This window comes from Cupressus sempervirens, chromosome 2, assembly GCF_028749045.1.
Source record: "Cupressus sempervirens isolate cs-2001-9-10 chromosome 2, ASM2874904v1, whole genome shotgun sequence".
In the NCBI taxonomy this organism is placed as follows: domain Eukaryota; kingdom Viridiplantae; phylum Streptophyta; class Pinopsida; order Cupressales; family Cupressaceae; genus Cupressus; species Cupressus sempervirens.
In genome coordinates, this window is record NC_143119.1 from 412,131,322 (window position 1) to 412,157,808 (window position 26,487).

The following is a 26,487-nucleotide window of genomic DNA, read 5'->3' on the forward strand; positions in this document are numbered from 1 at the left end:
AGGATCAAAAGACATGAAGTTAAAAGACACCTCTGTTGCAAATCTGTCTCTGTATGAAGGGGCATACTCCATCCCATTGAAAGGTATAAATGCTAAATTTGACCTCCAAAAACATGGGATGAACATCAAAAAAGATATATATTCAGCTGTAGGATCGAAGGAAGAAATAAATAACAAATAGGAACAGTGGAAAAGACAAAAAGCATTTGATAGAGAAGAACACGAGATTATAGTTAGTTGTCTCTGCATCATCTGTCCCCGTGGGATTAAAATAGGTGTTAGTATCAAGGACTAGCTGCTGATCTACAACAAACTCATACACATAACAACAACATACATTTAAATATCAAGTTGGCAGTCAGAGTTATTAAGACACAACACTCTGATACACAACTGGGTATTGGGAGGAGCATACATCCCTTTATTATCAACAGATAAATATCACCATAGTCATAATATTTGAAGGCATTAATATTCAAATAAAATAAGGAGATCGAACTCCTTCATGCTCAAATTGTTGTTGCCATATAACAACAGATACAACAATTATATAACTGTAAAGCCCTTGAAATATGCATCTTACCAAATTCAGTGAAATGAACTGGAAATTTCAGATAACATGGAATCACTCATAGGCAATGGGATTTTCCTATTGAACTGGGTGAATCTCCAAGTTATAGGCCGACTCCTTGTGATAACTCATGATCTGGAGATTTATATGCTTGCCATGACTGGGATCTTCTATAATGTTCCGTTGGTCTCATGTGCCTAATAGCAATTACTCGTTGGTCTCGTGTGCCTGATAGCCAGTTGCCCATTGGTCTTGTGTGCCTTATAACCAGTTACCTGTTGGTCTCATGTGCCTAATGACTAGCTACCCGTTGGTCCCATGTGCCTGATGGCCAACTACCCATTCGTCTCGTGTGCCTAATAGCCAATTAACTATTGGTCTCGTGTGCCTGATGGCCAGTTACCCATTGGTCTCGTGTGCTTGATGGCCAATTACCCGTTGGGCTCATGTCCTTGATAGCCAATTACCTAATGGTTGTACAGTATAGCTAAATGGAGTGAACAATGATGTACAAACTGTTTGGGGTGGGTCGTACGGTAGCTTGGAATGGAGTATCGGCGATGGTGTTGATTGGTCATATGGTAGCCTAGAGAGCCATACAGTATGGTGATGTTGCAGTACGGACAAAGATGGTCATATGGTATGGTAATGCATAAACAAAGATGGTCGTACGGAATGGTAATGTTGCAGCATGGACAGATGCACTGCGTGTTGTGCCAAACCAAGGGTAGCAGATAGTGTACGGATAGGTGGATTCAGTATTGAAACTGTAAACAAACTTATAATCCCGAATACATTAGATGAGAGCAAAATAAGAATGGAGATTGAACACGAATATCCTTCAATTAATATTTGCAATAAGATGGCGCTATGATTTGCCAGATCCAAGCAAAGTATTACATGCAACAGAATAGGGTGAGGATTGAATCCCACCAAAACTGTACAAGCCAAGTAGGGAAGATCTTTCACTTCCGAAATGGGGAACAATAGAGAATCCCAACGAGAATTTGCAATACGAAAGAAATAATCCAAATCGCATACCTACGACTACCTACAAGTCATGCTTAAATACCTGTCAGGGAAAACCTTTCCGAGGGTACACAAAGATAGCAGACGGCAACACTTACTAACAGAAACTAAAATAAAAATAGGTCCGAGATATATATTAAATCAATCGGAACCACAAATACAAATATTAACTTGGGCCCCATATTAATTAATTAAACTAATTAAAGGTCCTTTTATTATATTATTTAAATTCTGGGACCAGTTAATTAATTAATTTAATTTACTTATTACATTAAGAATTGGGGACATTACAAATCCTCGTCGGTAAAAGATTGCTTGTCCTCAAGCAATACACAAATTCTAGGATCCCAAATCATGCGCGGATGCAAATTGTTATATCTACTGAAAACTCTATGCTTCTTCAAGATCACAAATTTAATTGAGATGAGTAGACCGCCATTCGGGCTCCGCTATGCCACTCTGATATAAACATTGTTATATCCAAGACCACCAGGATCCCAAGGGCACCAATCATTAAACACATTGATGTCCAAATCCATAATCTTCATGTAATCATCGATCTCCTTAAGAACTTCACAACACATGTAGATTCAATTAATTTTATGAGGAAGCACTTCACACAGAAAAATTGTAGTCATGCACGACTTAGGCAACACTGAAGGGTAAACTCCATATTCAACCAACTGTGGTTGCTCCATCAAGGAATCGTCCATAACATCTCCAAGAAGTTGAAGAACCACTGATGGAACCTTCTCATTTGGAGGGCCACTAACAAAACCCAAATTTTCATCGAGATGATCATTGGGTGTTGGTTTGACAATATTTGTGTCAATATCTTCCTCCAGAATCCATTCCGTCACCTTTGATTTAGGTACCAAATAAATTTTGTCTTTGTGGTAAATGATATTGCCAACCACCTTGTATCTGTCATCTTGAGCTTGTTCATCCAATAGTTGGCATGCAAAATTATTCTTGGAGTATTCAACTAACAAATGTGCTCTCCAATCGGCTGGAAATTGAGCCATAGTGTCATCCAAGTCAAAGCTCTCCATTCTCCCAACAGGTTGGTAGAATCACCAACTCTGATACCATTGTAATGTTTCGTTGGTCCCGTGTGCTTGATAGCATTTACCCGTTGGTCTCGTGTGCCTGATAACATTTACCCATTGGTCCCGTGTGCCTGATAGCCAATTACCTGTTGGTTCTGTGTGCTTGATAGCCAATTACCCGTTGGTCTCGTATGCCTGATGGTCAGCTACCCATTGGTCTCGTGTGCCTGATGGCCAACTACCCGTTGGTCCTGTGTGCCTAATAGCCAGTTACCCGTTGGTCTCATGTGTCTGATGGCCAGTTACCCATTGGTCCCGTGTGCCTGATGGTTAGTTACCTGTTGATCCCGTGTGCCTAATAGCCAGTTACTTGATGGTCATACAGTATAGCTAAATGGAGTGAACAATGATGTATAGACTATTTGGGGTGGGTCGTACGATAGCTTGGAATGGAGTACGTACAGTGATGTTGATTGGTCGTACAGTACCCTAGAGAGTCATACGATATGGTGATGTTGCAGTACAGACAGAGGTGGTCATACGATATGGTAATGTTGTAGCACGGGTAGAGATGGCCATACAAAATGGTAATGCTACAACACGAACAGATGCATTGCATGTTGCGCCAAACAAAGGGTAGCACATGGTTTACGGATAGAAGGTGATTTCAGTCTTGAAACCATAAACAAACTTATAATCTCGAATACATCAGATGAAAGCCAAACAAGAATGGAGATTGAACACGAATATCCTTCAATTAATATTTGCAATAAGATGGTGCTCTGATTTGTCAGATCCGAGCAAAATATTACATGCAATGGAATAGGGTGAGGATTGAATCCCACCGAAACCGAACAAGCCAAGTAGGGAAGATCTTTCACTTTCGAAAAGGCGAACAATAGAAAATCCCAACGAGAACTCACAATACAAAAGAAATAATCCAAATCACATACCTACGAGCACCTACAAGCCATGCTTAAATACCCATCAAGGAAAACCTTTCCGAGGGTGTACAAAGATGGCTAACGGCAACACTTAGCAACAGAAACTAAAATAAAAACAGGTCCGAGATATATATTAAATCAATTGGGACCACAAATACAAATATTAACTTGGGCCCCATATTAATTAATTAAAGTAACTGATTAAAGGTCCTTTTATTATACTATTTAAATTCTAGGACCAGTTAATTAATTAATTTAATTTAATTATTACATTAAAAAATGGGGACATTACATCTTCTTCACTCATGGTTTTCCATGTATTTTTCCTCAAATCTTGACTCTTTCTTTCAGTCACAGCATAGATTTCTTATGAGTAAATCTTGTCTATCACATGCGACACATTTCCCAAAGCTGTAAATTATTTCTTTTTCTTTGAAACTTGGAAATTTTCAGGAAATTTGCTTGACAATGAAGCTTTTTTTGTTATAAGATTCAAAACCCCAAATGGGTTTTCCCTATTACATGATATTTCTATGTTAAGTTTTTCTTGTATATGATCACATTTCTCATGTGTCTCAAACCCCAAGTGCAATTTCCACGAAAAATACTTTGCATTTGCTTAGCACTTTGTTTGGTTTGAATATGGCATTTAAAATACTGATATGGAGTTCATACTACGCTTGCGGTTAGAGTTTCTAGTTTGAACTAAACGTGACTGAAATCTCTTGCTTATTCCCACACCATCTATAGGTGTTTTGTGTGCTTAGTCGTAAACATTGAAGCTATTGCCTGAATACATACTCTTGTTTCCCAGCCGTAGACATCTAACAATGATCTTCATGTTAACGCTGACCGATCAGGGCTTGCTGATTCTTATACATTTTCTTCTCTTATTCCAAGCCATTTTATGGGTCATATTCTCCTTGAGTTTATTTGAATCAGAGCTGCAAGTTTCACCTGTGGAGGGGTTTTTTTTTATTTCTCTTCTTGCAGATATATTTTGCTCCTCTAGCAATGACAATTTTATGGAGACTTGAAAGGTCATTTATCCTATTCTCCTCCAATTTATTGTCTTATGATATAGACAATTTAGAAAGTAACCCAAAACTGGTTTTGCCTGATTTACTAGCCCCCTTTAATACCATAAAAGTCAAAGGTTTACTTTGAATGTTTAAGCTGAAGAATACAGATCTTTGTTGTTGCTGAAATGCAAAGAACACTCTTGTTGTTACATATCTTTTAAATTTTCCAACATTGTAGCATCATCTTTTGAAGTTTTGATCGTAGCCCTGAACATATGCTCCGTTGTTTGCAGATCTAAAAGATATCTTTGTATTTGATTTTTACTCACAGATGTTCAACACATTATCAAATATAAATTATTCCAAGCATAGAAACCTAAGTGCATTTCTGAACTCCTCCATCTACCTGTTGATAACTTTGTATTTTTAGGTGTATATATACTTGTGAGATTCTCACACCATTGCCCAAAAATTTTGGGGACCCCCTTTTTCTTCGGACACCTTAGCAACTTTTTTTTTGAAGTGTCCAAGAAAATTATTGATTTCGATTTTTTTTGAAAACTTTAAGTCTTGGACACCTTCAGGCCAGAAGGGATAGGGTTAGATTTATTTTCACCCAATTTCAACTTGATTTTCCAGAATGACCAATTTCATCCTTAGGCCGGACAAATTTCAAAGAGCAACACTTGGCAGGATAAAATTGTAGATTTGTACTTAAACGATTTCTTTTAAAAATTTGGATATAATTATGTAAGTTTGGATAATTTTCAAAAAATGAAATTTTGTTAGATTTAAAGTTTTTTTGGAAAATCTTGAATTTTTTCCGTGAGAAAATTAATTGTGTGATGATGAAATCAGTTTTAGGCTCTAGAGAAATGATTTTATTTGTGTTAAAAAATTAAAATGGCTTACCAAAATCAATTTGAATTAAATTGCAAAAATTGGCATTAAATGGATTAAATTTGCCTTGAAAAATTTTAAGCCTTTAATGAAATTGGTAATTTAATATTGAAAAAATGGCTTTTGGCTAGCCAAAATCCAATTTTAATGACATATTAATTACTAAATCATCATTAAATGGAAAAATTTAGAATCTCCAAGGCATTATTTACATTCTTTTTGCAATTTTGTTCTAATTGGCAATTTAAAAAAGTAAATTTCATCTTGGCAAAATTAATTTTGGGCAAAGCATTTAATTGGGGGTCAGTTTTGTGTTCTAATTTATTTATTTTTTGCTCCCAGGGTCCAAGTTGGCCAGCTATGGAGAGCAAGAGAGTTGGGTATAAGAGGAAGCTCTTTTCCCTTTTCTCCTCACTTCTCATTCCTCCTCTTCATGGTGTTGGCGATTTTTGACTAAGGCAGTCTTCTCTTGTCTTTGGCGAATTTTATCTTGGAGCAGCTCTTCCATTCCTTGACGTTTTTTTTTTAAGGCAGATTTCTTTGTTGCTAGGGCAGAACTCTCCATGTTTGGCAATTTTTTGAGGGCAGATCTGCACTTTTTCTTGGCAATTTTTCTTGCTTAAGGTAGATTTCCCTACTTGGCGATTTTGCAAGCATCTAGGGTTTTGGCACCTCATTATGGACTGTTATGGGCAGTATTTACTTCATTTTCAGATCTGATCCTTGGCATCATTTCCAATATTCAAAGGCAGCAAGATCCATCATATTTGGGCACCTTCATTTTGGACGATTTTCCTTGGAGGAAACACATGATAAAGGTCTGATTTTGGGCAAATAGTGGACAACTTCAAGGGATTAAAATTTTGATATTTCTGGCTAGGGCATCAAGATTTGCAAGGGATTTGAAATTCTCAAGTCTGATCCTAAATTCCTAAGTTGCCGGTTCGGATGCGGGTTCGACATTCGGGTTCAAAATTCGATCAAAAAATTTTGGGCTGGGTTCGAGTTCTTTTTGGGTTCGTCCGTACAAGAATTTTTTAAAAATAAAATTAAAAATATATATGTAAAAATATGTTGCAGCATACCAGTTCATTCACCACTATGCTAATCTAAAGCAATTTAGCAAATTCAACCACCACATATATTAATGATTTGTTCGATTGGCATGACAAAATGTCAACATATATCACCATAATGCCATATGAATGTTTCAGTTCAAAACTTTAGTCTTTAAAACAACAATATCAACATTACTAATCACTTAATCAATAATCAGTCATAGGCTCATATGTGATCAAATGACAAATATCAATGTATCATCAAAAATCATCGAAGAATTCATCATCATTAGGCAGTTGCTGATTAGAAGCACAATTAGTGCCACTAGCGTCAGCAGTCTCAGCCGTAGCCTCAAGATCGGCTCCATCAGTACTACTATGTATCTCAGGATCGCCATCTTCAATCGCAAGTGCATCAAAGTGGACTTCCAACTCCGCGGCCTCTAGTTCGACATCCCATTGTTTTGCCTCCCCCTTTTTGTACATATTCTCTTTGTGAGTTGTGAGCCTCAAGTTTGAATGCACAAACACCAAGTTATCCGCTTTCTTGGAGTTTAGCCAGTTGCGTTTTATCGAGTAGATAAGGAGTATGTGTTCCAATTCCTCTCTGATGATGATGAACTAGCAACCTATCAAGATTTGCAAATTTACCAACAATAAACTAAAAATTAGAGTTTTGAATATTTAGTATTTACCAACAAAAAACTAGTAATTAGAATGTTAAGATTAAAATTTAAAAAACCAACCTGTGATAAAATTTTGATGGCAATGGGCTGCAAGTGTTGGTATTTTTGACCGTGGTAGTACCACCATTTATGAGCATTAGCATTGTTCTTGTCTTCAAGACCCTCAATACCACAATCATCGATGCTCGCAAAACTCATAAATTCAGACCTCACTGCAGGTCGTAGTTGCTCAGGAAAGAGTTTTCGAAGGGCTGCCTTGTACCCTTGAGAAACTTCAAGATCTCTGTATGGGGGAACTCTAGTGGTACTCCCCTTGAGGACCAATTGGCTATAGAACCCGGGGCTCAATGCAAAGGCAAGTAGATGCAACGGGGTAGTCATTTTGTTCCATCTCTCTATCATGATTAACTGTAGCTCCTTGAAGAACTTTTCATCAGGATCTTGCTCTTTCTCATTTTTCGATATTTCTAATGTCCTCAATCATGGAGTCAATGCCATCATATACCTCACCCAAGCAAGGCCTATCCATGTCAGTGTATCGGATCATGCTCAATATAGGCTCTGTGATCTTCAGAAGGTACTCAGCACGATCCCACCAAGATTCATTTAGTATCAATCCCCTTATGGTAGTTGCTCTATCACTATTAGATTGCCTCCATACGATCCAATTAGCACTAGTTACCATTCTAGTCAATGCATCTTTAACCTTGATAAGGCGCCTCAAAACAATGGTGTTGGAGGCAAAGCAGGTCTCAGCAACCTATTTTAAAATCAAAACAATAATAGATTAAAAATTTGAAAACATAGAAAGTTTACTGAAGTGACTAGATTTATAAAACATGTTTAAATTTTAAACTATTCAACTTACCTTCAAGAGCTCCAATTTCAAGAATTGTCTGAATATGGCCTGTGTCATATGGTGGTTTGTGACAAACATTTGGATCTCTTGTGCCTCTTCATACATTTTTTTTATCCACTCAATCTTAGTGCCAATTTTTTTCAGCATTAGGTTGAGTGAGTGCACTACACAAGGTGTCCAAAAAATGTGTTCATACCGCTCCTCAACCAATAAGCCGGCAGCCCTACAATTCTTCACATTGTCAGTTATTACTTGAACAACATTCTGAAGGCCAACTTGTTCGATAGCTTGGATGAGAATGTTTGCAATGAAAGGACCATCCTTTACCTCTCCTTCACAATCCACTGCTTTTAAAAACATTGCACCTCTTGTAGACACTGCAAGAACATTCACCAAAGGACGGTTCCTTGCATCTTTCCATCCATCTGATACTATTGTCACACCTGTTTCGACCCATGCATCCTTGATGGGCAACATGGCATTCTCTACACAGGCCACCTCATTATCCAATAAAGTGGTGCGTACCTTCTCATACCCAGGGCCCTTGAACCCGCTTGGAGCCACATTAATTGCCCTCACCATGTATTGCCAATACGGTGAGCAAACAACATTAAATGACAATCCATTTGCATAAACACATCTGGCTATGGCTTGATCAGCAATGTCTCTAGCTTCATTTTGGAATGATGATTCCAAGGGTCCCGCCATTGTTTTACTTACAATCTATTGTTGAGGAGGACGCATGAATGGATGGCCCTCTGCAGGTGGCTCCCTAGGAGTGGTAGTTGAAGACATAGATGATGTTTTCCCTTTCTTTAGAGGCCTACCACTTTCCAATGGATGTGATGCATTTGCCCTCCCAGCAGCTTCCTCTGCTTGCTTCTGCTCTTGAATATATTTGTTTACGATGTGATTTGGAAGAAAAGTTTTAGGTAGTATCCCGTTTACTCTTGGCTTCCCGGTGCAAAATTTGATGCCTTTTTGAGAAATAAAGCACAAATGTGCTTTTACTCTACTGTAAGAGCTGCTAAATTCCTCCTTGCAATGGCTACAAATCCACACATAACCTCCTCCACCCGGCATTGATCGAATCATTTGCACATGTTTCCAAAGTGGGGAACATCTGTCGATTTTGAAGTGGGGATTATTGCCAACCGAATCACTTCCAGCCATGATAGAATCTACAAAAAAAATTAAAAATTACACTATGTCAATACATAAAACAAAAAATTAAATATGGAAAAAACTCATTTATCCACTCAAACTAAACTGTAATAGATATCAGTAAGTTCACAATGAAAATTTAAAAACTAGGAACAATTTGTAAGAAGTTAGAAGTTATTCAATAGTCATAATATAATTTTGAAATTTTCTATAGGGTTGTAATTTTATCTTTGCCAAGGGTAATTGGACACTAAGGAACTGCAGTTCTCATATTTGGGGGCTTAGAAAGGGTCCCATTCTACTGTGTTTGGCACATGGTTTTGTTGGGCCATTATTGTATGGAGCTTGGTTTGGCAGTTTCCATGTGGGAATTGAACTCAGGCATTGTTAATGACATTTGATCACTTCACCACTCAGTGATACCCCACACATTTTAATTTTAATTTAGACGATTAAACACATTTTCTTTAAATCTGCCTGCTATTGAATGATACCAAGGCCAGCTCAGCACATGCTTGCAGGATTAATATAGTACTTAAAATTGATACAAGGTTGTGTCGGGAAATATTTTTCTCTAATCTTCTCACCACATAACAATTACAGGCACAAATCGACATATTAATAGTAACAGCCTATTAAATAAAATCTAAATTAATCACAATCAACCGAAGCCGAGAGAGCTTGACCTGGTTTCATCTCATCCTACTATTTTCATTCGTGCAAAACAATTCATTGGTTGTTAATAGGGATCTGGAGTAATGCAGATTCTTTTAAAGACCTACCTCTTTCTTTATCTCTGGAGTTGGAGAAGAAAATATGAAGTCTAAACGCCGCCGTATAAAATAAACCCAAAAACAAGCCGCGGTATAAAGAAGTCTGAACGCCGAATATGGTTGAGGGCGTCGTTTTAGGGTTTTGTGTAAATATAAGATGGTAAAATCGACTATAATAAAGTAAAACGCGTTTTTAAATGATTAAAAAGTCAAACGTTTTTTCAACTTTCTCGCTATATGCCCAAATTTGCCCGAAATTCGTTGTCATTCCATCCGGGTTCTTTTTTAGACTCCAAAATTCGCTCGAAATTCGATCAAATTCGTCCAGGTGCGAAATGAAGGACCCACAGGGAATTTAACAGGAAAACGGCAAATTTGAATCGAACCAGGACCAAATTTGATTTCATGCGAATCGAATTTCAATTTTGCCCCTTCAAGAGCGAATCCGGTAACTTAGCTAAATTCCAAAAGAAGACTCGGCTATAGGTAAAGGTAACTTCAAATCATTTAGAGTTGAAAGGGGTCCTTAAGCGGATCTCTCTTTCGTTCTTGTCTAGCTTTGTTTCCCTTCATTCTTCTTGCATTCATCATCCACCACTTCATCATCCCATCATAGGTTGAAGTTTGGAGATTGATAGGGTAGAATCCATGATAGGACATTTGAAGAGGCAGAAATAAGCTAGACCACCCTAGGTATTGGAGAGGGAGATATAAGTGTAGTCCATCCTAAGGCAAAGGCGAGGCAGAAATAAGTGGTAGTCCCACCCCTAAGTCAAACATTGGAGATTGATAAGTGTAGTGATAGGACATTTGGCAAGGCAGAAATAAGTGTAGAATCCATCGATAAAAAGAAGATTGGAGATCGATAAGGGTAGTCCATATCACTTAGAACTAAGAGGCAAAAATAAGTGTTTAGGATGGTAGATGTTAGTGCAAGCAAGAACCCTAAAGGAACAAACACTAAGAAAGACAAAGGATATGATGCCCAAAACAACTTTCTTCCCAAAAATGAGGCGAATAACCGATACCAATGTTGGTACAATAAATATGCTACAGATAAAGGACAGACTAAAGGAAGGACAATCCCCCTTGGCAAAGAAGATATACAAGAGCAGAATTGTACACGCAGTAGCTTTTCCTCCTACATTGCCTTGTCCAAAATTGGTTACGGAGTGCGCATCCAAGTTTGATCTGATCAGCAAATCCATCATTTTTGATGAAGAGAAGAGGGTGTTGGCCAATATTGGCGGACAGGTGATTGAAGCATTTAACATTCCCTAGTACAAGAGCATGACAGTGGTGATGATGGATTAGGCAACTAAATCATTTCAGGATAACCAGGAAGCTTATTTCACACACCTAAAGCAAGATTGGCTACACGAGGGAAAGAAAGGCGTAACCAGGTAATCAAAGCCTACAGTGGTGGACTTCAAATCAGAATATGGGGATCTCATTGTGCTTCTCAGCCAGATCATGGGCCTAGCTTAAGGTATGCAATTCGAAAATTGGATGTACTTCTTTATTGATGAAAGTGAAAAAGGAAAAAGAAGATTTGATTGGGCTAGGATCATAAGTGAGAACCTAGAGCTGCAACTTTGAACCATACAAAACCAAAAACAATTCTACATGGGATCCTATCTGTTTTACCTAATTGCTAGATTGTATAAGAGTCCAGGACTTAAGGCCTTAGGAGAAGTTGGCAATGGGCCAGGGCAATATTTAGTGCATGAATGCTATCCACAGCTTCATTTGCACAACAACAAGGATTACAAAATGTTTTGTGATGCCTTTGCCATGAGTACAATTTGTCCCAAGAGGCTTCCAAGATACCCACCCAACAACGTAGTTTTAATGGAATTGACTAGGCAACTTGAGCACTATGATAGAATAATGAGAAACAAAGGTAAAACAGGGATTACCTTCTCATTCAGAATTGGCAATGATAGTTGCCTCAATCGGGTCGCCTTTGCAGCTACGGAGAAGGAATTGGAATGGTATCATCTAGGATGCTACAGAGCAAGGCAAGGATTCGATCCTAATGATCTTATCAAGGTATCTCATGGAAATGTGTTTAAGCATGTTCCCACTATTGAAGACTTTTGGGCCAATGCCAAGGATGACTTTCATGTGAGAAAGCTAGCTTTCTCAAGGTTGTCAGTGAACATGATGAGAGATATCAAATGGAGAGGCCTTGATATTCCCGATCAATTGGAAGATGATGGAAAGGTGTTGAGGGAAGATTATAATACAGTAGAAGGAAGAGAGTTGAATCCAGTAGATTGGGATGATCATCAGGATCCCTCCTTGGAGGCAGTTACAAGAGCAATTGATTTGCATACCGAGTCGTGGTATAATGACAGATTAAGGAAGCTACAAAGTCAAAGGATTCCCCTTACTTATGAGAAGATGAAGCCAAAAGAAGGTCCAACAGAATCAATCGGACAGAAGGGTGAAGGAAGTAGCCGGCAACAAGAAACGGTTAGAAGCAAGAAAAGGGCTTTGGAGGTTGAGAAGAGCAAAGAACATCCGGAACCTCTAGCCAAGAGACAACACACAACACCGTCAAGGGAAAGTATAATTGAGGCTAGAGGCCAAGAAGATAACACAAGTGAACAAAGGACCGCGGTAGAGGTGAGCTCTGATTCAAAGTCAAGTGGTTACAGTGATAGCACCAAGTACTCTCCTCTCTCACAAAACCAACAAGGAGATGACATGGCAGTTACTAGTGGAGAAGGAACTGGGCTGATTGACACTGAGGCAATAAGTCAGGCACCCGAGGCCGTTGGTGATGCTTTATTAGTCAAACCGAATCCAAATTTGGGGAGATGCACCGCACCGCTATGGTTAAGGCAAATGCTTATGCCAAGAGGCGAGGTAGTAATTGCCCGAACAGTTGAAGACATCCAAGGATGGTAGCAAGAACCAGAAACAAATGGCAAAAACAGTGGCAAAGGTAATCAGGAGCGACAACGATGGTCATCAAAAGGTTCAGATTGCTATACCAACAGTCAACAAAGCAATGGATGAGATTGTGACCCAGGAATATGAGATAGTGGAGCACAACTTGGGAAGAAACATAGATGATATGGAATGTGAAGAGATTCAGGAGGGTATAGCTTTAATTAGAGAAAGGTTGAGAAAGGCAAATGAAAGGATCGTAAAGTTGGAGGTCGAGAACAAATATTGGAGAGATTGCTAGCCTATCCAATAGTTGCACCAAACAACCCTTCCTCAAGATAGCTGGAGCAACCTAGAAGAGATATCAACTCAGCTACATGAAGTCAGGGATTGGATCCATGGTACAATCCAAGATGGGCAAATTTCTTGCCTTCATCTCTGTTGGTTCCCAAAATCGTAGATTGGAATCCTACGAGCCTTGCTTGCTCGATACTGGGATACCAACTGGTTAAGGCCAACTTGACAGGATTGATCAATACGATCTAAATCCCCTGCACTTTTGGCTCTGCAAAACCGAGGCGGGTGTACCTAGTCCTGGACGAAACACTTAGATCCAAGACACTTAAAATAGATCAATTAGAATGTGAATGCAATGAAAGCTTTCAAAACGGCAAAAATTATAGAAGGCTTTAAGATTACAAATTACGAATTAAGAATAAAAGCAAATAATTGTATGAATGTTTTTAAATAAAAGTGATTATTATAGATGATTGCAACAAATGAATATATTAATTCTTCAAAGGAAAGAAATGAAACAGTTGCCAGCATATGGATTATGGATCAGGAGTAAAAGACCAGTGCCTAATTAAACGGGCAATCAGAGTCAACATTATAAGTTGACACGTACAACTTTATAAAGTTTAATATATTTAACTATAAACAATTTTAATAATTCTGACGCAATGGGTCAATTATATAAACGCAATTTTAATTAGTCTAAAATGTACTTTAACTCTAGCGGAGACAAATTAGACATAAATACGGAAACAATAAAATATTTCACAATATTTATGTTCATCAAATTTAAAATGCAATAACGACCCGGTCCACTTATCTGAATATTAAAATATTTATAGAAAATAATAAAAAACATTTATTAAGGACACAACATAATAATAATTCAAACTCCAATGCAAATAAAAATAAATACGCTTATAGATTGTGTCGGAAATAAAAATTATACGTAGAGACACTTCCTACGGATGATCCATCTACTGCAAATCTATCCGAACCACATAAAAATTTGCTCACCAATCCACTGTCCACAGGCTTAGTTCAAAAATTTATCTCTTTACCATTGAAAGAATAAAATATGTCATAAAGTATACAATAGGCAAAAATTACAAATATGAATATGAATATTGTCCCATTTTGATTTTTACATCTCCTATTTATACAAAATGAAAAGGCACTATGCCTTTCTAAAACAATGCGTCTTTTCATAACAAATAACCAATTGATAACTGCCGCAATTTTTGCATAAAAATAAACTTAAATTCGGGCTTGAATTAAGTTATAGGACAAGTAAAAACTCCCGCCATTCAAACTCTCCCCCTTCTATATAGATTTGCACCTCACAAGCGCTAAATGCAACCCAGAATACATCAGTCTGGGAGTAACTTGACTGTATTTAATCTTCTTAAACCATTATCGTCGGCTCACAACTTCTGAACATCACAAACGGTGTATATCGAGGGGTCTATGTGGCTCGAGTTTCTTCAGACGTAACTCATACTCCTTATCCGCACATGACAATATCTCCTCCACATGCATATAGCTTTATGTGAATGATTGATGCCAGCTTTGTGTGCTCCTCCTGCCGCGATGGTGCATTAAACCTGCAACAAATATAGAGAAACGTTAGATATAAGTCTATCAAACATTAATCAATATGCAATAATCCCCCGGCTTCTACAGAAACAGGCAGCAAAGTCTCCTGAGCAAAAATCCCTAATGTTGCTTGATTCAGTTGTTGTTTAAGTGTAAAAGGAACCTGTTTCTCATAGAACTCTTCATCATCAAGAACCATTAGCAAGTGTGCATATGTAGCACAAAATAAAAGCAACATGTAGAATAACTTTTTGTAATGCCCTTAGGACCCTTCTTCATAGGCTCCACGTCCCATTCTTGGCATTCATTATCCTCACCAGTGCACTTCTGAATAGAGACATCTTTACCCATGTCACTGGTGTTATCTTCATTCGAAAACCTGCCTTTCATTCTTAAAAATGCAGAGGCCCACTTACTACTTACATTTCTAACTAAACTTTCTTCCTTTCTGCCTTGTGTACCCTGAAATTGATCACAACCAGAATTCGCACTGGCTTGTGCATGCTTGTGAACTTTTGAATGACTTGCTTTCTTGAGAGTTAGAAACTATTGCAGCCATTCCCACAGTTGTGACAAAAATCCCTGAGTAAAGGCTAATAAATTAAGGATGGGCAAAGGTCCGCCAGATGAATTGAAAGCAGAAAACAATGCAATAAGGTAGGAATACAGCTGAGCAACATCTTGTAGTTCCAATTTCCTCTTCATGCCATCTTGACTCTACATGTCATTATGTTGTGCTACATGCATAGGAAAACAAATGACAAATTCATGCCTGTAAGTCCATCCTCATTGTTTGCATCAGTTGAAGAATGGTGCCTGACGGCAGCTAAAAAATGGTTTCCATCAAACGTTTCATCATCATCAGCCATGCTTCTTTTTATTTTCCTATGGCATCAAATTCTCTAAAATGCTACAAAGAGAAAACACATGTTCACCACAATCTAAACCCTTCACCAGATGTCCAGAGTACTCAGAGCTCTAATCAAAAACTGATGCCAAACTAACAACATTCACCAGAGCCCATACAGAACTTGGAATCCCTGTTAGGTTTGGCTGTTCAAAATTTGATATTTCTGGGAAAATAACTTCCTTTGAAATCTGCCTGACCACCAATGTCTTCAAAAAATGTGAGAGAGTCACGGGGTGTTGAAGAGCACGCATCAGTACAGTGGGAAGTCGCTGTGTGAGATGAGGGATTGTAAGTACATACACACAAAATTGCTCTGCGGCACCTTTTATTACAGCATGATAACTCTCAAGATGATCTGACTGATTTGAGGCAGAATGGATATTGTTTGAAAAAAAATGGTTGTAATATAGAGAAAGGTCGCAGTACCATAGTTATTGCACTTGCAGTTATAATGAAGCTGTCATCCATCTCACCCATAGACTTGTACTTCCTAGTGAGTACACTATCATGTTTCATCATGTATTGATGAACTGAAGAATAAAGACTAGCATTTCCAATTGATATCCAATTAATAAGTTTCCATGCCACAAGGCTTCCATCTACCTTGTGGTCATTGTCAAAGTGTTTCCATGTATTCACATCAGTTAGGGAAACCATCAAACGTGTTGCTAGTGCAATAACTACAGATGCTGCATCTCCAGCATCCTTGGTCAGAGTAAAGAAACAAATTGAGAGTAATTTACAAGCTTGAAAGAACCATACAACATGCTCTTCCACAGAATTAAATGCCAAGGAGCAAAAATTTTGCTCTGCATCTCGGCTGATCAGAAGTGTATTAAAGCTAAGACGCAGGCAGGGGCATTCTCACACATCCTTCCAATTGGCTTAGATTCTACATGATAAAAGCTTACTGTCAAAATCACCCTCCATGTCTCCACTTAAATCAGCTTCAAATATATCAGCATCTGTCCTGGAACATATATGGATCACATAATTTCTTCTTCTTTTGCTATGATATCTGGGACTTTACAATGTGTTAAAATTTAAAGTTCCATCAATCTCGACATTCCGGTCATTAGTGACTGTTAGAAACAAATTCAGAATATTTGAAGAGGAGTGGAAGGATTTCCTTCCAGTCAAGGATTTAGCTATTCCCAGGCTACAAGCGTTCATTGGGCTACCGAAGACATATTTGGAAAGGGCCAAGTTGGTTGATGAAAGAGGATTGAGTACGGTTGAGTCTTGGTTTGTTGCCTTGACTACCAGATTGAGAACACTCGAGGAGATACAGAATGCAGTTGCACAACATAGCCCAAGCGTCGACACTTCCATTTCAACCATGATGAGCGATGTTGGGGTGGCACTTGATTTTGAAGACATCAGAGAAGAGGACATCAATGAGACAAGACTTGGATCAAAATTGGATGAGTTAGGAAAGGTTGCTATCAAGAAGAAACATTTGGGCACCCTTTCCTCCCTCAATGCATTTATCGGATTTGCAAAAGAGTATGAGAAAGACCATGAGAAGACACTACAGGCAGCAAGCAACATGATGAAATTGGTCGAGTTCAAGATAAAGCATACACCTTGCCCTCCCATGGAGGAAGTCAACGAAAGGCTAGCTAGGTTCATTGCCTTAGCTAAAAGAATGAAAGAAAAAGGGAGATTTATATTAGATCATATGATGTAAGCCCAAGTGGCAATTCCTCTTTCTTCTAGGGTAGGACAAGTGTCTAATTTTGATTGGCCACCATTTTGGTGCCTTCTCATTCTTTGCTACTTTTTCACTTTTTTCATTGGTCCATTGACGAGGTGGCATCTTCTCATCGGTCAATGGGGTGGCAACCCTAATTAGGGTTTCTAGGATTCAATCTGGATCTTCGATTTTGCCTCTTTATCTCTACCGTCGGTTGTACATTTTGGCCTCTATATAAGGCCATTTGCTCTCATTTGTAATGGTCGGAGAAAATTGTTGCAAAGATAATGCCAAAATTTGCTATTTCTTTCTCATTGTTGTGACTTGCATGGTGATTAAGAGCCTTAGGTATTATTGCATGATTTCTACTTCCAAATTGTTAGAATTAAATTTCTTTTCTAGTTGTTAAAGTGGATTGCATTTCAAGTTGTTAAGCAAGAGTAAAGTAGATGGATAGTTGCATGGTAGCATTAGTAGATGTTTGATAGAGATCAATACTAGGCCGTTGCATGGTAGAATTAGTAGATGTTTGATAGAGATCAATACTAGGCCACTAGCATCCTAACGGCTTGTTGGGAAGCCTTGTGGGGTAAACTAGTTTACTTTTCCTTTGAATCATTGCATCTATGGAGGTGGAGCCGCTGGTTAACTTTCATTAGATTCAATCCTAGTCCATTTGCTAGTCTTCCATTCATAGGAGTAGGAGTAGAATAGCAAGTAGTTTAGAAGTTAGAATTTTGAAGAGGAAAGTTAGAAAGGCGTAAGTCATAAGAACCATTCACCCTCCATCACCATCACTTTCCCACCAACATCATCTAGCATTCACACCAAATCACCATCTCCATCATCCCACCAAAGTCCAAGCCATCCTCAACAATTAGCATAAGGCCGCCTACGTGATTACCAGCAAATCACATCAATATACTGAGTTAGTATCCACAGGGGTAAGGAACATTGGAGTTATTCTCATATCCCATGAGTATTAACTTTTCAAGAGAGGAATTGTGTGTTTGATACTCCGTATCAGATATTCAATTGCTAATATGTTATGTAGTGGTACAAAAATTGACATCAACAATACTGCTGGTTATTTTTTGAATGTGTTCTCCACTTCCCTGTTTACTTATCTTTATATCTTTGGATGTATAAAACAGCTCTTGTATGCATACCTAGTATCCTCCTTTGACTCTGCTTTTACTTTGCCCTATACCTGTCTTTATTCTTAGATGGTCCTAAAGCTGTACTCGTCATATTTCCTTGTTACTTCTGAATGCTATCTTCTATGTTGTTATATTTGTTGAGGCCTAAAATTGACCAGCTTCATATGTCTTGTTTCTAATGAGTACGCCGGGCTCAATAACCCTTGTGGGAGCCTATAGTTATATCCGTGTATCCGTTAGAAACAAAATACTACATAGTGAACAAAAATGTTAGTAGTAAAGCATTTCAGTGTGATAGTTTTCCTTTCTTTGCTGATATATATTTTTATATTGTGAAGATGAATGGCGTGAAAGAATATGAGTGAGGCGAAATGAGACACTTTGCATTGCTTAGACCCATTGGATCTAACAATCTTTTCTATGAATGCAGGGTTCGGATGCATGGATGGGACACAGTTCGAGGCAGTGAATGGGTGGAAGCAGATGGATGCGTGTCAACCAGTCATTACAGGCAATGACTGGTGCCCATGACTTTCTCCTCTCTCCTTTTTTCATGTTATTTACTTTGCAGAGTAGGAATATATATCAGCAGCTTAGGGACCATTCTCACGGTCACTTGTGTGAGAGAATTTTACTTTCAGCAGTCTTTGCTTATTACAATTCTTTTGTATATATCAGTTGTATATTCAGAATGAATAATACAAGGACATTTATTATTCTTTCAATATGAATGAAAAGTGTTTTCTGCAATTTTGAATATAAGCAGAAATTGATAAACATTAACACTTTACTTCATCTGTTCTCTTTTGAAACTAAATTTTAACACGAGTTAAAATTAAGCAACAATAACATCACTAGTGATTATCGGGAAGGACAAATCAATCCCCATGAACCTTGGTCTAACAAAATGAACATACAAGTAATCCTATCTATACAAAATTCAGGTGATATTAAGACTATTAATGCAGATCATATAGATGGAACTATGTCTTGTGTATCAATAACTATCTCTGTGTTGTCAATAATATTAAAGTATTTGAGCTGAACAAGTATTTTGAAATTCAATGTATTTGAAGAACAATAAGAATCAAAACCAGAGCACCAGTGTGAGCCACACTCAATATCTTGATTGGCAACTACTGCAGTGATTTTGAGGGCGCCATCAGATTGTTGTTGGCTATGGTTGGAGTTGCCTGTGTACTAATTTGGCTAACCTCTTCCATCTCTCTAGCTGATTATCAGGAAATACAAGGACAGAAACAAATATATCAGGCACTGGAATTGTCGTGAATTATTAGCAGAGCCAACATTGAAGACAGGAGTCTCTGATGCAAAAGGAGATAGAAAAAAATTCAGTTTGGAGATCTATTTTCAAGAGCTACATTGAGCTATATTAAAGAGGAAATGCAGTAGGTGGATTACCTTTGTGAGCCAAGCTCTTCATAGCAGTAATAGTTGGGGTAGTCATGCACATCCTGTGGTCAATGTTTGTGATATGCACACATGACTGGAAGTATAACTGCAGAATCAACTATTGACAATAGAGAGAAGATACCGAATGGTCACTTGTTTAGTGTCTTCCAGAGCCAAGCAACTGAAGATTATAGTCATCAGTACTGACCATATTCATTTCTGAAGGATCAATTACTGTCAAGAAGTTCATTTATCAAGGCTTGTCGTTAAAGCAAGACAATACTGCACACAGGAGGAGGCAGTACAATCGTGGAGGTGTTCACATATGAATGTGAAGGATGCCTTCGAAGGGAACGAGCAATGCAAAATGGATGAAGATACTCAAGGTTTGAAGGAATGTACAATGTCATCTAAAGAAAGAGAGACTACAAGGGCCCCTCAACTCTCCTACTCACCAGTGGATGTCAGGCAAACTCAGGCATCTTCAGAATTTCTAGAAATCCAAGAAAACATCAGAGGGATATCAATCAAACAATAGGAACCTTGGGGTTGTCTCATCAGATCATATTCAATAAGCACCTGAGACTTCCTTGCTCAAGAGAGAATAAGATACACATGGTATATTTTATTTAGTGTTCTGGTGGGTAAAACCCTCATCAACAAACAGTAGGAACGTCTAGCGTCATATTGGATTCTTTGCTCTAAATCCCAAATGATATGTACCAAAGGTTGGCAAGATGCCTCCTTGTGATAACAAAATGATGAAAGTAGTGAAGTAGTGAAGGGTTAATGAAGGCCCTTTGAAAAATGTTTCAACTTCAAGTGAGGAGTCAACTAGATTCAGTCACAAGGCTTTGCCTTTATTAATCACTGTCCAATATTCAACAAACAAAAGGTACATATAGAGCTACATTAACTCAAACTGACCCTATCGGATGGTGAACATGGCATGGAAAAGATACACCAAAGTTGAGGATGCTCGTCATTTGCCTCCATTCATAGTTTGTCAATTCCTCCAATGTGAAAAGGAATTTGTCCACATGTAACTTCATCCACTCTATCAAAAGGAACAGGCTCACCTTTAGACAAGTAGCAAAGTTGGTGGTCATGCATAGTAGTTTTACAACTTCAAGTCATCAAACTTTAGAGTCTCAATCGACTCCAATTAAATAGTGGTATATCGTTCTTGATGACACCACCCAGATTAAGGAGAAGGTAGCACAGGAGGGATTGTTTGAAGTTCCATTGGATGAGGCAGCCCCTTATAGTGGCAGTGGCTCAAAGTCAAGGCTCCAATTGATGTGGATTAGGGGCAGAAACAACTTTCCATGTTTTTGTCATTTTGTAGTTAAGACTTACAGTCTTTGAGCATTTTGTTGTATTTTTTTTTTATATAGTATAACTTAAAATATATCATATGAACATTGACAGTGAATTACGAAAGCAACTGGACTGTGACATTTACTAATTTGTTTGACTCTCATGTGGACTCTCAATTAAACTCCAATGTTATGTATACAGTGAGTGTCTTATCAATGCTATCATATGAATATTTAAAACTTCCCTGTATTTATATATAGCCGTCCCCATTGCAATCCCCCAAAATGGCCTAAAAAATGTCCATCCCTAAAATTCATCTCCCCATCCCTATCCTGGAAAACTTGGTGGAACGTAGATATAAGCTAAATATCAAGAAGCTTATGTCATTGTTCTTTTACTGCTTTGAATAGAGATAGAACTAGACATAGAATTGTGGAGCTATCTATGAGAAGGAAACAGTGATGACGATTGCATGATTGAAGTTAGTGACTAAAATCAATCGCATAAATAGAGGTGAAAACATGAATTTTACTTTATTTTGGTGCATTCAGAATCTGATGTTATGTAAGGTTATTATTCTCTGACCTTAGATTTTGGGGTAGTGAGGAGTTAGCCACAGATTCCTCGTATTATATGCATACAGAATAGAAATAATGTTTACCAAAATTATATGTTTTGTAGCCTGATAAAAAGTGCTTAAAGAACTTTAGTAGTTAAAGGCTATTTCACAAGGTTCGCCTAATTTTTTACTACAAATTCAAATTTGGCGAAATTGTAAAAACAATATTAAATTATAGTCTAAAGCTCACTATAATCTGTTAAAGAGGAGTTTTCTACGGCTACAGCAAGTTGAAAAGGAAATTTCGACAATTGTGGCTAGGGCATAGGAGATTTGCGGTAGTCTAAATGCGTCCACATAATAATGAGCAAATTATGGTCTTGATGTTACATCCCAAATTTTTGCCCTAAATTTTAAACTGATTATAGTCGTTGAATCAATTTATTTCTTCTTGATCATGTGAAGCGAGTTAGTTAATTATAGCCGTTGTATCAATTTATTTCTTCTTGATCATGTGAAGCGAGTTAGTTAATTATAGCTGTTGTATCAATTTATTTCTTCCTGATCATGTGAGAGTGAGTTAGTTAATTATAGCCGTTGTATCAATTTATTTCTTCCTGATCATGTGAAAGTGAGTTAGTTAATTATAGCCGTTGTATCAATTTATCTCTTTCCGATCATGTGAAATGAGTTAGTTGAAATATATATATATATTTTCATGAACATGTGAAAAGAGTTGGTTATTCTGACATTGATGAAATCTCTAACGGTCACTAGGTGATTTTGAATTAACAATTTATAAATCTTGAATTGATGTCTTGGTGAGAATGTTGTTTTGAATGATTACAGGAAGAAGACAATAGAGAGGGGAAGCATTGCTAAACTGGGTCATCGGAAGGGAATAGTCGAATGGTCCAATCATCAGAATCGATAGGTTTGACCTAAAACTACCTTGGCAAGGTTACTAGGTTTTGACAACATGTTACATAGTGAAACCGCATGGGCTATAAAAGGAACATTATAATAAAATATATAAATTAAACATAACTCTTACCTTTAAAAGAATTATCAAAGAATTTATTATTTAATTATTATTAAACACTCTCAAATACGAACATATGTATATAAAAACAAGGTGACACCAATACATTATAAATTATAATCTAAAGATGCCACCTTATCAATACGTACACATGAACATAGATAAGAATATTTAATAATAATAAAATAATAAAATATAACTCTTGAACTACTTCTTTTTTCTTTTCTTCCCTCCTTTTCTTTCTCTTTAATCAATTTGAATGGCTATCGAATGGATTCTTGTAACTGAAGGAAACCATAGAGTCAAGCTCCTCTATATTATTGAGTCTCTTAATTGTATCGCAAGTCACCCTTCTTTCTTTCTCACTGTTGTCGGTGGCTCTCTCTAAGTATCTGAGATTTGTTTCCAATTGAAGTTACTGCACTTCCATTTTCTTTTCTCTTCCACGTCCCTTGCTGCAGAAATTAGAACGATTAAGTCTGCATAACTGACCTCAGAGCATTCAAGGATATATCCGTACAGCCGAGTAAGAGTACTGTCGAACCAAGTAATGCCATTTACGTTTTCCTTAATGCTGAGTCTGTTTGAATTCGCATGTTTCCACTGTTTATAAATATTTCGTTAATGCTGAGTCTGCTGAATTGCATAACTCCATAGTGTATATTCTTCTTTAATGCTGAGTCTGCTGAACCGCACACGTCCATTGTGTATAATGCTAAGTCTGTCGGATTCATGTGAAGTACAAGAGTCGAATATGTATACCACAGAAACATGTTTGCATTTTCATTCCATAAATTACATCATTTGAATCAGTTGTCTATTGAAGCATAGAATTCATGATGATGAAATATATTTACTTTAGACTGAATCCCAAGTAATAACATTTAGATTATAACATATGGAATCTGATATACATTGATGTTACTTTAGCATATCAATCAAATTCAGAATTTAAAATATAAATACATATATTTGTTCATATCACACAGATATGGAAATGAAATCATGTAACCAAACACCGAGGAATTCACCAGCAATGATGCATGTTAAGGTGAAGAGGTGTAAAGCAAAATCCAAGGAAAAGAACTCATGAGCACCTGGGAATCACCGGCTTGATGGCCTAAATGGTGAGGAGGTGTAGGGAGTCTGCACAAATAAGAAAGAAAACAAAGCAAATAAATAATATGCTAAAGAAATACTATAATAGCTCATGCATGTTCCATTTATGTAAGATGTTGTCAAGTCGAGTTGGTGGAGATCGGGTTTGTAAACCCAATTTAAAATCCTTGGCCAGGGTAGAATTAGGCAGATATACCAAACATGTGATCTTTGTTGATTGTCCAGACGCTTTAGTTATTTTGGAGAATAACTGTTGGGACTTCAACCCACCCGATTACTCTGATGGCTGGGCTTATGAACATCCCAAGCTCAATCCCGAGGTAGGGAGGGTCGTTCTATTAAATTAAAATATGTAGGGATAAGTAATGGTACGCGGTTGGGAGGTTAAGCCTATGTCAATGCTTCTCCTCTCACCAATGCTAAGGCTTGAACAATGAGTTAAAGAAATTTCTTCATTTATACTGTATGTTTCTTTTAACGCCTGTTGTCAATAAAATGTATAGTGTAGCCGACGGGTAGAGTAGTATCCGAATGGGCGCATGACGCTTGAGTCACCCCTTCGGAAGGGTATATGTACACGTCCGAGATGGACTTTGGAATCATCATTGTGATCATTGTATTCGGATTGTAATCATTGAGTGCATATATGAATAAAGTATCTGTTCTGTGTTGAATCATGTTATACTACATGTGTTGATCTTTTTACCCTGTACGGTAAACATGCAAGAGGGACCTATGCAGGGACCAGTGCAGGTGCAAGTAAGAAAAAAGCAAAGCAACCGAAGCAACCGAGAGACATTCCTACAATACAGAGTATTACATTCGAAGGGTTAAATGGTGCAGAGTGTCGAAAGTGGTGGCAGGAGAATCCAAATAATCACTAGGTGAAGGCTAGTATCCGGAAAGCTCAGGTGGAATGGGTAGTGCAATTGCTAGTATTTTGCATCAGAGACTACAAAGGGTTCTTGCGCATTATGATTGAAACGTATGACAGGTTCTCTCAAAGAAATACGTTTGAATATCTTGATCACAATTTAGTAGTATCATTCAAACCGGCTGATTTTACACGAGTATTTGGCATACTTGGTCATGCTCAGGGCGGGAGAAAAACAGAAAGCAAGCCAAAAAAGATGAGCCGTGAAGTGAAGTTGAAGTTGATACAGCTTGTGTGCGGAGACTTGTCGCAGGTAGAACAGGAGGCTCTTTCAGACACGTCCAAGGGCAGAGGGTTAAAGAAGTCTAATATCCAGGAGGGTCATTGACGTTGTTTGATGGACATAGTGAAAAGCCGCCTCACAGGTTCGAGCCGCGCTTCAAATATCTCTTTCCCCCACGTAGCCATGATGAACAAAATTTTGCATGGCAGGGTATATGATTGGGCAACATTATTGGCCAAACGGATGTCAAGGTTTATGACATTGTAGCACAAAATGTTCTATATGCCATAATATGCTATTGGTCTGTTCTTGGATACGACGACGCGGATGATCCCCAATGATGCACTAGAGGCAAAACCGAGACCACTCGCGCCTAGCGAACCACCTATTATGCAATGGAGGCATTTGGATACTCTCGGCACCAAAACCGTAGGACAGAAGCGACCAAGGCCGGATGGTGGAAACACAGATAGTGGCCGAGAGGAGACATCTTCAAAGAAGAGTGGGTCTAAGGGGGAAGAGGACGAGGACGAGGAGGTAGAAGTGATCACAGCTACACCTTTGAGATTTCCGCTGCCTGTACTTTTGGCTACGACACACTTGGTTCCTGTAGGCATACATGGTATCCTAGGGTTTGGACAGTACAGGCAGCCAGTGGTGATGACACCAATTTCAGCTATGACACAGCCCACCGTAGAGACACAAGTTGTAGCGGAGTCACATCCGGCACCGACGAAGATAGCAGCTCCGAAGGTACCGATGGAGCCGGCTCGTGAGACTCTACCAGATATAGGAGAGACTTTGGTACCCAATATGGAGATGGACACAGAGACAGGGGTGATGGAGGTACTGGCAGGCGACGAGTTGGGGGCATCGGGTGTCCGATTGGATGTAGTGGGTTCTGATGCGGTGGTCACAGTAGATACGGCACTGTTGGCATTACCTAAGTAGGACAAAGAGAGCCGAACCCAAAAGGTGAGTGCTTTCCTAAGTACAAAGTTTCACCGAACCCCGGCACCTCGAGTGACATACCTACCGACACGGTGTTAGATTTGACAAGAACTCAGGCGTTGGAGTCAGTGGTGAAGGAGTTGGAGGGAGTCATATCCTTCATGAGGTTGGGATGTCCAACTGCCTTTACAATTTGTTTTGAGGTAAGGGGATGGCCGGATGTGGAGACCACGGAGATGCGGCAAGACTGGTCCATGACGAGAGACCCTGAGATGGAGAACCAGCTAGAGGCTATGATTCATGAGATAGCGAAGTTA

At 38.3% G+C, this 26,487-nt stretch overlaps 2 protein-coding genes across 2 annotated transcripts in view; both read right to left on the minus strand.

Moving 5' to 3' along the window:
- LOC149572854 (mraW methylase family protein) overlaps positions 1-26,487 on the minus strand; it is a 70,649-nt gene that overhangs the window by 17,700 nt on the left and 26,462 nt on the right. The window lies entirely within an intron of this gene.
- On the minus strand, positions 6,942-7,966 carry LOC149572855 (uncharacterized). The gene is made up of 2 exons (XM_089812000.1): positions 7,320-7,966; positions 6,942-7,202 (listed from the first exon to the last, which is right to left on the minus strand). Exons 1-2 carry the CDS (start codon positions 7,659-7,661, stop codon positions 7,143-7,145), a joined length of 402 nt encoding a protein of 133 aa, XP_089668126.1. The 5' UTR covers positions 7,662-7,966; the 3' UTR covers positions 6,942-7,142.